At 30.7% G+C, this 13,682-nt stretch overlaps 1 protein-coding gene across 2 annotated transcripts in view; it reads right to left on the reverse strand.

Moving 5' to 3' along the window:
- The window catches only part of LOC107445174 (uncharacterized), an 81,329-nt gene that overhangs the window by 14,610 nt on the left and 53,037 nt on the right, over positions 1 to 13,682 (reverse strand). The window contains exons 1-2 of one of the 2 annotated variants that reach the window (XM_087165520.1): positions 5,011 to 5,122; positions 1,339 to 1,504 (exon numbers count right to left, since the gene is read on the reverse strand). In XM_087165520.1, the coding sequence (XP_087021646.1) occupies positions 1,339 to 1,455 (117 nt within the window). In that variant the 5' untranslated portion in view covers positions 1,456 to 1,504; positions 5,011 to 5,122. Of the gene's footprint in view, positions 1 to 1,338; positions 1,505 to 5,010; positions 5,123 to 13,682 lie in introns of those variants that run through there. The other variant, XM_087165519.1, reaches the window with a different exon arrangement.

Consider the following 13,682-nt stretch of genomic DNA (forward strand, 5'->3'; position numbering starts at 1 on the left):
TTCAAATGATAGAACCTCTTTTTTTATACAGCAGATTTATATCCTTCGGAAAAAATACTTCAATTTGACATTACATTCATTTGACAAATCGAAAAAAGAAAATGGGCTACGAATTGTTTAAAATGGAGATATCTCGAGAAATACATATCAACCATCACACCAAACATCTAGCATTGTTTTCCAGAGCTTCATCTTCTAACAGCCATGGTAAGAATACCACATATTTACCCCAGTCAGACGATATAGACAACACCTGAGGTTGGTACCTCTTTCTCTCCAAACTTCCACATCACAACCAACGACAGGTCCTTCAACCACGACAGATTTAACAAAAACCTTATTTGGTAATATTTCATTTGTGTATTTTTAGAGTTTTGATCCGATTTGCATTTCTCAAGATATTTGACTGTTTTCGGATACCGTATATACTTTTATTTTGAACCCACCACCTCCAGGTAGTATGCCGCCAGTATCTTGAGTGATTGATTTTCTTTATGTAAACTTATCTTAAAATTTAAATAAACTCATAGTTTCAAAAAAAATCAAGCTTTTTTCATATAAGACTTAGATCAGACATCACCAGTGAGAATGGTTTCGACTTACTTATTGCCAGACTCAACACAACTGTGCTATACTTTGAAATAATAAAAAGTATGTTTCTTTGAATATTGCACGCGAATAATTAAACTTTAAAAAATGGGAATTATTGCATGATGACCCAGAAATGTTGTACCGATTTGTAGGGAAAGAAGCCTTTCCTATAATTGTAATCATTCAAAAAGCTATTAAGAAATGTTTAGTTTGAAAAAATACTTTCATTTTCTTATAATATTGTGCTTGAAATACTCTAAGTGGGTGGGTAAAGATAACTGATACTAAATATTTGAAAACTGCTGGGGAAAAAAATAGAAATCGATACATCTGTTCTCGATTTATTAGTGACCCAACGTGCATGCACGCATACATAACATACAGTGTGTTCCCAAAATTAGACCAATAAATTTAGAAGATGATAAAAAGCATTAACAGGATGAAAATTTTAAATGGGATCGCAAACCGCTTGGAGGCGATGAAAATCGCGAAATACCTCTGCAGGTTTCGACACGCTGTTGTTTACGCTCATTTTAGTACGGTTTTCCTTAATACGTAATGATTTCACAGATTTCGATAGTGTTATTGTTTCTCCTAAATTGGTTTTCTAAATGTGTACATTTTTTTCACCATTTTTGATAAATATTCAATAAATATATAGTAAGACCCCGTATATTGGCAAACTTTCTAATGCTCTAAAATAAGAAGGAAAAAAAAAGAAAAGTTTCCTTTCTACAGTTAATTTACCTTTCTTTTTTCCAATTTTAATGCCTCCTCCTCTTCGATTTCTCGTCTATCTCTGGTAGAATCTTCTTTCAGATCTGTTACTGGTGCTCTCGTTATTAGCGGTATAGGGAATTCCATAGCCAATGTTTCGAATTCTTTTTCGTTTTAATTAAAAGCTGTCTATTCTCTGTAAGGAATGCATCAAAATTAAACATATATTAATGATAGTAACGTAGGGAGAAAAAAACGCCCAAATCATGATTACTGAGTAATTATTATTATTGTTGCTGTTTTAGAATGGCCGTTTCGTAATCTCATTATATTTATTATTGCTATTATTTTGCATTAACTACAATCATATCACAATAACCATTTGAAAATTGCATGAAGCGGAGTAGAAACACAACTGAAAAATCTGACGCCTCAAACAGCATCACAAAAGTGATTACCCGTCCTATGAAAGTCAGTCGTTCGCTTGTAATGTCCATAAAAATAATTTGAAAAATCTCTTCTTAACTCTATGGTCACACTGCAGTTGCTCTTCAAAGAACGAAATTAATGCTGAATTTGATTTACTATGAATATGACATCGGCTATGTAATATTACATCGTAATGTATAGCACATCAGCTATGTATTCCGATGTCATTTCAATTCAGTTCATGCCAGAACACAATCTTCAATTTAATGAGTGAGATGATTAAGCAGTTAACAATCTTCAATTCAATGAGTGAGATGATTAAGCAGTTAACAATCTTCAATTCAATGAGTGAGATGATTAAGCAGTTAACAATCTTCAATTCAATGAGTGAGATGATTAAGCAGTTAACAATCTTCAATTCAATGAGTGAGATGATTAAGCAGTTAACAATCTTCAATTCAATGAGTGAGATGATTAAGCAGTTAACAATCTTCAATTCAATGAGTGAGATGATTAAGCAGTTAACAATCTTCAATTCAATGAGTGAGATGATTAAGCAGTTAACAATCTTCAATTCAATGAGTGAGATGATTAAGCAGTTAACAATCTTCAATTCAATGAGTGAGATGATTAAGCAGTTAACAATCTTCAATTCAATGAGTGAGATGATTAAGCAGTTAACAATCTTCAATTCAATGAGTGAGATGATTAAGCAGTTAACAATCTTCAATTCAATGAGTGAGATGATTAAGCAGTTAACAATCTTCAATTCAATGAGTGAGATGATTAAGCAGTTAACAATCTTCAATTCAATGAGTGAGATGATTAAGCAGTTAACAATCTTCAATTTAATGAGTGAGATGATTAAGCAGTTAACAATCTTCAATTCAATGAGTGAGATGATTAAGCAGTTAACAATCTTCAATTCAATGAGTGAGATGATTAAGCAGTTAACAATCTTCAATTCAATGAGTGAGATGATTAAGCAGTTAACAATCTTCAATTTAATGAGTGAGATGATTCGTTTAAATGTGGGGAAATGTTAATATGATATTTCCACAAAGAGGCTTGATAGAGTGGGTTGAGATTGCCAAATGAGTGCTAAAATGTGAGGAACAAAATCAAATCACAAGTGCGCAAACATTAGGAGGGGGAATTTCAAACTCTTTCGAATCTATTGTAGGAATCGAGAAACGTTTGGATCATTTTGTGAAACTTGTTAACTCGACGGTAAGGTCGCTCAAACAATTTTTTTTAAATAACTAATTAAATTTTTTTATTATTTAATATAGTAATTACTAACTGTTTTGTGCAATAATTTTTGTAAAACTAATGTAATGTAAAACTACTTTGTGTAAAAACATTTACACCGTCAATAAACTATGTAATTTTAGCTGACAAAATCGGTTAGTAATTTCAAGCAATATCGGTTGAATAATTGAGAGATAAAAATTAAATAATACTATTAATAATAAATAATAAAAAATGTGGTTTCTTAAAAAAAAATTCTTTTTGGAAACTGTTCAACAAATTTCGCTTAAAATTTACGTTTTGGAACTCAAAATTACATAATTTAAGAAGTAAATTTATTTTATTTCTAAACAGTTGAAAATTTCTCATTAGGCGCAAAAATATGTAATAAAAATATTAAATTATTATTGAAAGCTATTTTTTCATAAAATTATTTTTGTATTAATAGTAATAATTGAATTTATGTATTCCTATTAAATTAATAATTTCTCAATAGGCTCTAAAACATGTAGCAAAAAATTTTAAATAATTGCTTAAAACCATCTTTTTTATAAAATTATTTTTGTATTGACTTGTAATTATTTTTCTAAATAAGTTACATGCAAAGGTTTTTGATTCATCCAAGTGGTCCGATAGATAAGAACGCAAAATATGCTAATAAATAAATACATAAATAAGTAAATAAATAAATGAAAATGACATTAAGAGAATATAATAACAAAAATAACATTTCAGATCAATCTAACTGAATTATTAAGATTTTCAGTTCAGCTAAAGAAACTATTGGGACTACGCGCATATCTTAGGCAGGTCACACACTGAAGGAACGAACGGTAAGAGTCATACAAGATGTAGATTCCTTTACTTTCGCATTAACATGCGCGAATCCTAATGCAAAAGTATAGGAATTCGCCACCCGTATTCTTCTTTCTTAACGTTTGCTTCTTCAGCGTGAGACTTGCCTTAGGCTACCATTCCTTGGTCAGGAAGCGACAGACAAAATACGTTTTTGTGTCTGATTTCGTGTTTGACAATTGTAGCTACTAATTAATTAGAATATTTTAGATAAAGGAAAAACCATGTGGTTATTTGGCAAATGCATGCGGACAATGGTAAATTATAGGTAGTTAGGTAGGTACTTTATTTACGTCGCACTAGCACTGCACAATGGGCTATTGGCGACGGTCAGGGAAGCATCCCTGAGGATGATCCGAAGTCATGCCATCGCAATTTTGATCCAATGGAGAGGGGATGGCTCCTCTGCTCTGGTAGACCGATTACCTGCTCGCCAAGTGAAGCATTTTATCGTAGAACAGTTTAATGACGACCGATACCACGCACCCTCGGTCCCTATGCGCAGGCTGATCAAAGTGGTCACCCGCCCGCTTACTGACCGCAGCCAGTGATGCTTGATTTCACTATTCCACTGGGAACCGTGTCTTTACGATCAGTTCACTGCGGGACACCATAGCATTAGGGGAACAGAATGTTTAGAACGCATTCCTATCAAAAATTGGTATTTTTACATGGATTTTAAATTTTACAATAAGTCGACAACTAAATTCAATTTTAACAATAACTGCAGTTCATTTGAAGAAACCTAAATCATAATAAAAAAATCTGTAATTTACAGTTTCGATTTATCTCATTTTGAGTTTTGTTAACTTGTCTACTAAACTTCGATTATTACTTATTTAAAACGTAGTATGTAGGTATTATTATGAGAAACATTCGTCAATTACATCAACATCATCAGTAGCTCGACAGTCCTGGGTGGACCCTGGCTTTCTCAAGAAGACTGCACCAGTCCTTTCTACTGCGTGCCACGGCTTTCCAGTCTCTGACCTTGTTGACCAATTACATCAAAATCTACTTAATTTTTAATAGGTAAACAGACAAACAACATTCGCTATTTCTTCAAACGGTGTAGGTAATCAACATATTTATTTATATATATATTTATTTGTATATATTTATTTATATAAATTTTTTTAAATATTCTTTAGCGTATAAAATACTTACAAATAAGAAATGTGATTGATTTAGGTTGAAAACATAGGCTATTACTAAATAAAATTTTATTAGTATTCAAATCTCTTTTGTTTATGATTAATAAGATAATAAATGCAAAAAAAAGAATTTCTTCTTCTCGATTAAATTTGAAAAACTACTCATGACAGCCAAGTAATTTTTGAACATGCGCTTTCATTATTACAGTATATGTATACGTATACATTATAAATTACAAAATATTTTTGAAAATAAAGATTGAAAAATGTCTGTTTTATTGTGGTGATTTTATTTTACGTGAAGAGTTCAATAATAAATAAGCTCGCTAAACCCATTTCCAAATTACGTAATTTTTACGGATGGAGATAATTCTGCATGAAAGAAAGCTTATGCGTGAAATATATGTTATACAGGGTGTTTCATATTTCTTACACTTAAGATACGTTTTTAGAATCTTTTGTAAAGATGGCATTTTCAAAACCTGTCGAAACATGACGTTTAACAATCATAGTGAAAACAAGCTATTTTATGAAAACTAAATTGTCATAAAGAAACGAAAGGCGATTGTTAACGACGCCTTTTAATCTTATTTAGACAGTTAAACTGTTTTCAATATCTATATATTTTTCTATTTCATTTTATATCGTCCTTGAACAGCCGACCCAATTTTTGGGTTTACGACTTCTAATGTTCAACTACGTCATTTTGAACCCAATTCAGAATACAAGGGAACTCTTGGATCAAGTATAAGGAGAAATTTGCCTTTGTGGAGGACTTATTGATGGAACTAACCTGCACCACGAGAACCTCCCACGGTTAGTCAGACCGCTAGGGGACTCTAACCCATGATCCGTCTTCCACCGAGGATATTTCACGTTAGCACTGTGGTCGGTGCAAGCCGGATGCGGAATTCGTATCGACTGGGATTCGAACCCGGTTCGCCGCATTGGAAGGCGAACGCTCTATCCCCTGAGCCATCGCGGCTCTATTTTAATTATCCTTAAGTTCAGTGTAAATTTTAATGCTGTACCAAAAAGATTATTTATATTGAAATTGATCTTTACACTGCTCCTATATTTACGTCGCCAAGCACTTACTTCAAAGAGTTTGTCGGCCATTTGAAAGTTAATAAAAATTCAATCAACGAAATGCAACCAGACTGCAATTAACATTCTAGAAGGGTCCAATTCACCCCCTTAACGCACCCCTTACAAACCTCTGTAATTAAATTGTGTTATACTATCACTCTTACTTGGACCAATGATCTTAAGAGTGTGGATAGGGATTTAAAAAATGAGATTACGCTAAAAGGCTATCTTTTTGCGATGCCTTCTGCATGTTAAATGGTGCTCTTATCAGGTTTCGTGAGAACATTTCATCCATGGTATCTGATTGATGGTGACAGAATAGATGGGCAGTGCCCTTTGTTTTTCGTTTTGGTTTTATATAATATGGCAGAATGCCGCACACATAATATCTTAGTATGCTAAGCAGTGTTACTCGCCAAGCCGGTTTAAGACGTTTTTCGCCTTTAGTAATTAATGACCCATACATTAAGCAATAAAAAACAATGCGATGATATTAATGTGTTTTGATGCATGCATGGCATCTGCATATTCTCTCATTTCATATCGAACCAGTGTTTAGTTTCATTATTGTAACAGAGTATAATATCTAGTTATGTGTAATTAAAATTTGTTGCTAATTCGTAATAAGAAAAATTATCACCGTTCAGAAAGTTTTAGATACATACTAGATTTTCCACCGCGTTTAAAGATTAAGTATATAAGAAAAAACATTCATGCACTTACGGTCTTAGGCTATTTGAATGTAAGACCGAATTTTTTTTAATATTCAACCGATTTTGACGAGTATGTTCAAAATGTATTCGACAAAATGTATGCGACAGTACTCATACCGACAGTTTTGGCATTTCTGCATTTTTTGGCAGTCGGAAAAGTTTACTACCAAGCTCTTGTGTCGAAGCTGCAAGAAATTACTAAAGTAATAAACCCAGCATTTGAAGGGATTCGTACAAGCTTATAAATAACATTTTAGTGAATTTAAGAACATAAACTTTAAGGAATAGAACATCAGCAAGATTTTGTTAATGAAACATTTTTCTAATTAAAAAAAATCTTAAATAATCAACTGGCAGAATAATTAAAATTTTGTAAAAGCAACTAATTATAACATTAGTATTAAATCCTACATTGTTATTAAACATCGTTATTAAACCTGTAATTCTTTTCACTTCTTCCAATAAGCTCTCCATTAACACTAGTACCTAAAGAACAGTACGATGAATCATTATCATTATCAATGTATGAATATGTAGGAAAAAAATGTGTTATTTTTTAATAAACCAGGAGGTTCCACTTCCTGCTCGCTTCGCTCACTAATCCCTGTTATGGATTTCATTCATCATTGTTTTTATTCTTAAAGCAAAGCAATTTTGTGAATGAAATGTAAAGCTGTTATAATTTTTTCTAAGGATACGTAGTTAGTACGTTAATCGCAACGAAACGTTATTCGTTACGATTGAGGAATATGTTAATCGTAACGAAATGAACTATTGCCTAGATTTGAAATATAATCGACTGTACTTGAAAAAAATTAAACTTATAAATAGATTATGTGACTCTATTGGAAAGAAATAGTGTGATGCACTTTTACTTGTTAATGAGACTTATATCATTATAACAGTTCAAATGGGAAACGGTTTTTATCTTTCTTGAATCAAGTTTTATATCCTTAAACATTTTAATCGAAATGCGAATATTTACGAGCAACATCTCTACGCTTTCTCTCTCTCACTAACTCACTCTCTTTTTTCCGTTATTTCCGCATTAACTCAAAAGCGAGCTTATAAAATAAAGATCTTGAGAGAGGTAAATAAATTTCAGTACAACAATGGTTAAGCAGCCATTTAAAGAAAAAATTGCGAAAAAAATGAAAAAATTGAAATATTGAAAAAAAAAAACCCCACTCGTGTTAAGTTCATAAATCAAAATGTCTCTTTCACTACTTCAAATTTTATTTTTTACAACAATTTTAATAGTTTATAATTCTCGGATTTATTATCGAATTTTGTTTTTTTTTTTTAAATTCTTTCGTACCCCTTGTATATTTTTCTACACACATTCGTAATTTCAAATTTCTATGTCTCATAATTTTTGAACCGCAGAGAAAAAAGTCGAAACAGCAAATGGCTCTAATTTTTTTTATAACACAGAAAAATGAATGTAATTAAAATTACAAACTAGTATTTTTAATGAAAGCAAATAAAAAGAACCTTTGAAACTTAAGATATTAAAAAAAAAGGATGCCGACATTGGATCGTCGAGAATTTGCTTATCGACAGAACAGAAACGAAATGAAATTCAGATACATAATTTTCATGGCTTTCAGAAATCAAAATAAAAAATCAGTAGTTTACATCTTTTTGTGTAATTTTTGAGGGACAAAATTAATCTTTGAAGCTTATGAAAAACTCAAAAAGAGATGCCATAGGAATCCGACACTACATTAAACTGTTGCGTATTTTATTGAACGAAATGAAAATTGAATAAATAATATCTGTGGTCTGATTGAACGATGAACATTGAACGATGGTGAATTCTAGAAGTAGATTTTTTTTAGAAAACTCAATTGATCTGAAATGTAAGTACGAGAAGCTACCCAACATTATGCAGGGTTACCCAACTTTGTGCAAAAACTCATTAAAAAATTCTAATTTCAGAAAATTATTTTAACAAATCGTTTTATCCATTATAAGTTTTGAATCCAGAAAATGCTGAGCATAAAAAGTTGGTTTTTTAACAAGCTCAGTACAGTGATCTGTCTTAAGTTTATGAAAAAAACGTCTTAGGTTGAAATAGTGTTTATAAATAACATTATATTTGCAAAATATTTTAGTAAAATCAAGTTATCCTTGAATACAGGATTTTACTAAAAATTTATTGCATTTTTCTTGCTTTGCATTTTTGAATGAGACAATTAAAAGTTCTGTCAGAAAATGTAATAAATTAGCAACAGTTAGTTTTAGAAAGTCAAGTTTACATACTTTCTCCAAATTTTGTGTCTAACACAAAAATATTTAATAAAATATGGATTTTTATTTTAATCAAATTTTTCTTGGGGCTTAAACGCTTCTTATCTTTAGTGTGCCTACGTGCCAACTAGTACTAAATAAGGAATTTTAAACACAGTGCAGAACTCGAGTGTCACGTGTGATCACAGGATTTAAATAAATTCTGAGATGTAAACGGATTTTAAGCAAATCCACTTACGTCTGATCTGTTAGTTTTGGTAAATCTTGTTTTATAATACAAAATAAAATTCAATGAAGAGTTTTCTTTAAAGAAGAGCATTCAAAACTTTCTTCAAAAAAAGTATATAAACTACTTAAAAAAATGCTAAACGTTTTAAATTTACAAGGTAATCAAATCGCATTTTTTTAAATACCATTTATTGCAAAATTATTAAAATATTTTTTTTAATGCTTTCCACTCATGCGCAGTATAAAAGGACTACTTTAAATGCTCATATCTTGGGCATTTTCTGGCATAGGGTGATCAAAAATACTCTTCGTAATTTATTGCCGATCAGTCAAACTTCTAAAGGTTTTAAAATTTGTTGATAAGTGTGAAAAATCTCTACTAAACTGCTCTAAAGTTGAAAAATAATTCTCTAAGCGTTTCTTGAGAAATTTGAAAAAATATAAAAAACTGAAAGCGTTTCTTTCATTATTGTTATAGGATAGTGTATATTGTATTATAAGAAGAGAGTAAAAATAAATAAATAAATAAAAAATCTAGTTTTTCATGAAATCAAGTTAAAAAAAAAAGTTTTTCTTGAAATTACTCATTAAGGCTATGCATAAAACTGAATTAAGGCATTAAGGCATAAAACTGAAAAACAAATATGACATTCTAAAAATTGAAAAACAAAATTTTTTTTTCTGGTTTTGATCCTTACAGATTATATATTCGGCAATTTTCCTCTAATTATCCCACTGCTTTAATTCGAACAAGCTTTGAGTAAAAACCTTCCAAGTGATCTTCTAAATAATAGATGTCTTCGTATGAAGGCCTTATTTGAATATTGTTCCAAGTCTAGAAGTTAAAAAAATTAAATTAGAATGAGTTTCATATTCGCGTAGGCCAAACAAGCACATACTTCTAGCTTATTCTTGTGCCAAAATGGACAAGGAACTCAAATCAGAATTCAACAGAAGTCACGCAAAAAAGACAAGGTAAGAAAAACAATAAACTCATTAGACTGTATTTCAAAATGAACAAAGACCACCATTTGAATAAGGCTTTCATATATATAGGTCATTATTAAATGAATATCCTAATTAATCTTGACGAATAAGAATATAAAGAGAATCTTACTTTGTGCAAGTTTGCTGTTTTTATAGAGCGGTATTACTTAATCATATAATATTATAAACACAAAGATAAATATTATGTTCAAAGAATTTGGGCACCATTGTTTTAGAATACTGATTGGAATACATTTACAGTAGTTTCTGATCAACAAATAAAAACAAGCAAAGTTGAAAAAAGTTACTCTCTCTATCATTCGTGGCATCTTAAATTACTTTCTCCTTAAAATTAATGATGTCAGATAAAAAGATGCCTTTAACTTTAGTTGCGATAAAAATTCATAACGTGTTTCTGAACCGAGGAGCGCAGAGATATGTTTAAAGAAAATGGTCACACCTTCGATCTGCTGTTTATCTTAGCCTTGTTGCAACCTAAGGGTTTAGTAACTTCTTTTACCTCGTCTTTTAAGCTTGCTAAAAATGATGAATAATCAATATTTAAACTACCTTTAACATGAATTGCAAACAAAAATTAAGAATATCCCGCTGGGCCGAAGAACCAATTCCTTTTTCAATTCGCTATATTTTAATGGCCAAGATGGGAGTAATATAAAATTTCTGTCCCAATATGAAACCGTTGTCAACACCAGAGCTGCTTTCATTTTTTTTTAAACGACGCAACCTCGTAAATGGAAGGAGTTTCTGCCAACCTCAGTTTGTTTAGTAAACATAATGTGTTTACGAGATTTTTTTTAAAATCGATTAACTAAAATAATCATAAATTTAGAAGAAATAAATAAATAAAATGATATTTATCATTCTAGGTCCATCCAAAAACTTTAACAACCCTTATTCAACTGGGTAACTAGATTCCCCTCTTGAAATAATATGCATTATTAAGTATTTATGTTTTGATGAGTTAAATGTTATAGTGTCGGGTACGAAAATCGTTTCATATTGTAAATTTTTATCTTTTATCATTGCTATATAATCTATTTAAATAATGAGTCTGGAGATAAATCGATAGATTTATAATATTTCAGTTTTGAACAAATGTAATTTGTGAAAGAATTTCTATATTAAGCATTGAAGCAAAATTAACTTTTCAAAGCACTTTTTTGACAAAACCAACCATACATATTTACTTTGTATGGAGTTGAAAACTACAAACATCTTCCTTTGTTCGCTGGACTGCTATGAATCCCTCACATGTGATATGCCTAATAAAGAGGATTCTTCAAGTCAGGATTGTGGAGTGATTTAAACTTTTGTCACTCAAGTTATAAATTGTCATTAACAGTCAATGATAATGAGGGCTTTTTGTTTTATTTTCCTTTTAATATAGGAAAACTTAATTTTCTGATGCAGCATAAGTAAATAGCTTATTAAATTGATGGTTCATTTACAATAGATTTTATACTACTCATTTGCTTAAAATTACAGCTACAGAGAGTATGGAGGCACATTATTTAATTTGTTAAAAATTGCACTCATTTTTTAAAGTATTCAAGAAAGAAATTTTAAAATATGGTTCTTAAGTGTTTAAGAGTACAGGAGAAAAATTGCAAAAAATTAGGCATACAAGAGTATAAGAAAAAGGTAAAAAAATTAAAGGACATCTGTTTATCGCGTTTTCGTTGAGACTTGTTTCAATAAAATTAAAAAAAATCTTTACTGTTAAATGAAAATCGCTAATCAAGTGACACTTTTCAACAACTTAGTTTTTTCGTTTGTTATAAAATAAAAAGGTCAAATAACATTTTTATAACACTAACTGTTTAAATAACAATACTTCAAACTTAATTTTTTGCTAATAACTTTACTTTTCTATTTTATTATTTCTCTTCTGCAATGCTGGAGAGAGTCGTTTGCACATTACAGCTAATGAATTAGAAACCTTAGATTTCTTGGGTCTTCTTTTGCACGGGTAACAGCACGTTTTCGTGAGGACATGGTTTCTAGAAGTTTCTGGGAGTGCATTCATGGCTAGAGAACACCATGCAGAGGCTAAATACTTCGAGATCCTGTAAAGTATATGGAAGAGGAGATTGCTGATGGATGTGCTTTTCCAACATGTCCAAAATTTCTTTATTATGCTAAAATCTGGATTTTGCGGTGGCCACGGAAGGTGTTGGAAGTCATACTGATGTTCATTGAACCAATTTTGTACGCTTCCGGCATGATGTACAGTTGCATTATCGTCCATGATCTGACCGTCAGGCTCCAACTTGTTCAGGTGTAGCATGGCTTTTTGTTTATCCATGAGAGACACCAAGACACTGCTACCATAACAGCAGAACACTTTTCACGTTATTATACTTCCCCAGACCAATTCATTGTCTTCAACCGCATGAACCTTGTGTAATTATTTGTGTACAGTGTAAATATTTGAACGATCCGGTGGAATTCAGTACATACCGTTGATACCTGTAATAATAGGTACTACTATCTGCTGTGTTGATGACCATGTCAGGTTTTTCAAACGCATACTGGGGAGATATTTCCTTTTGGTTTTTTAATTGTTGCGTAATTTTTTAAATCAAGTTGATTGGAAAATACAAAAAAAGAAAATCCAAAATTACTTATAATAGAAAATAGTAATACTGTAAGCACGTACCTAAAATGTAATTCCTTTTAAGAATTATTATTAATTTCCGAAGAAAAATTATTTATTTATTTTTTAAGAAGTCCAGAAAAGCCAAAAAAATTTTATACTGTTTTATCTTAGACCTGTGTCTCTGCATTATACCGGTTCAAGGTATAAAGTATGTGCAACAGGTCCAGATGGCATAAATGAATATTGCGTGGACTAGGCCACATCCACTTCCGATATGAGAAATAATCATCATGTTCTTAGAAAAGCTATAAATTTTTAAAAAATATTTCTGTAAATATTCTTTGCTATTAGGTTTATGATTAACTTCTTTTATTTTAGCTTATTTTTACTTTAACTTTTCCTTTAACTACATAAAAAAACAAGCTTGTAATTAATATAATAAATTGCATGGATATCCATATTGAATCATCAAAAAAGTTTGGAAGGAAGGAATTAAAAATGAATGTTATCCTATGGCCCAAGGTACAACGCCGTATTTTTTTTCCTGAAATGTTTGACGAAATTCACATATGTATCACAAACAAAGGTATAAACCTATTCCCATGAAACATCTAAGTTAGTTGAATTATTATATTTTGTATAAATAAAATAAAGAAAAAGTTATATCTGGCTCAAGGTGCATCAATCTCCATTATATTATATTTTTGGTATTAAAATAATTTTCATTTTTAAACACCTGAAAAATAAGAATTACATTAGTATATCTAGCCTCTAGTATCAAATGTTACAGTTGTG

The sequence above is a fragment of the Parasteatoda tepidariorum genome, chromosome 6 (assembly GCF_982258835.1).
Source record: "Parasteatoda tepidariorum strain Cologne lab strain chromosome 6, Ptep-v5.0, whole genome shotgun sequence".
In the NCBI taxonomy this organism is placed as follows: domain Eukaryota; kingdom Metazoa; phylum Arthropoda; class Arachnida; order Araneae; family Theridiidae; genus Parasteatoda; species Parasteatoda tepidariorum.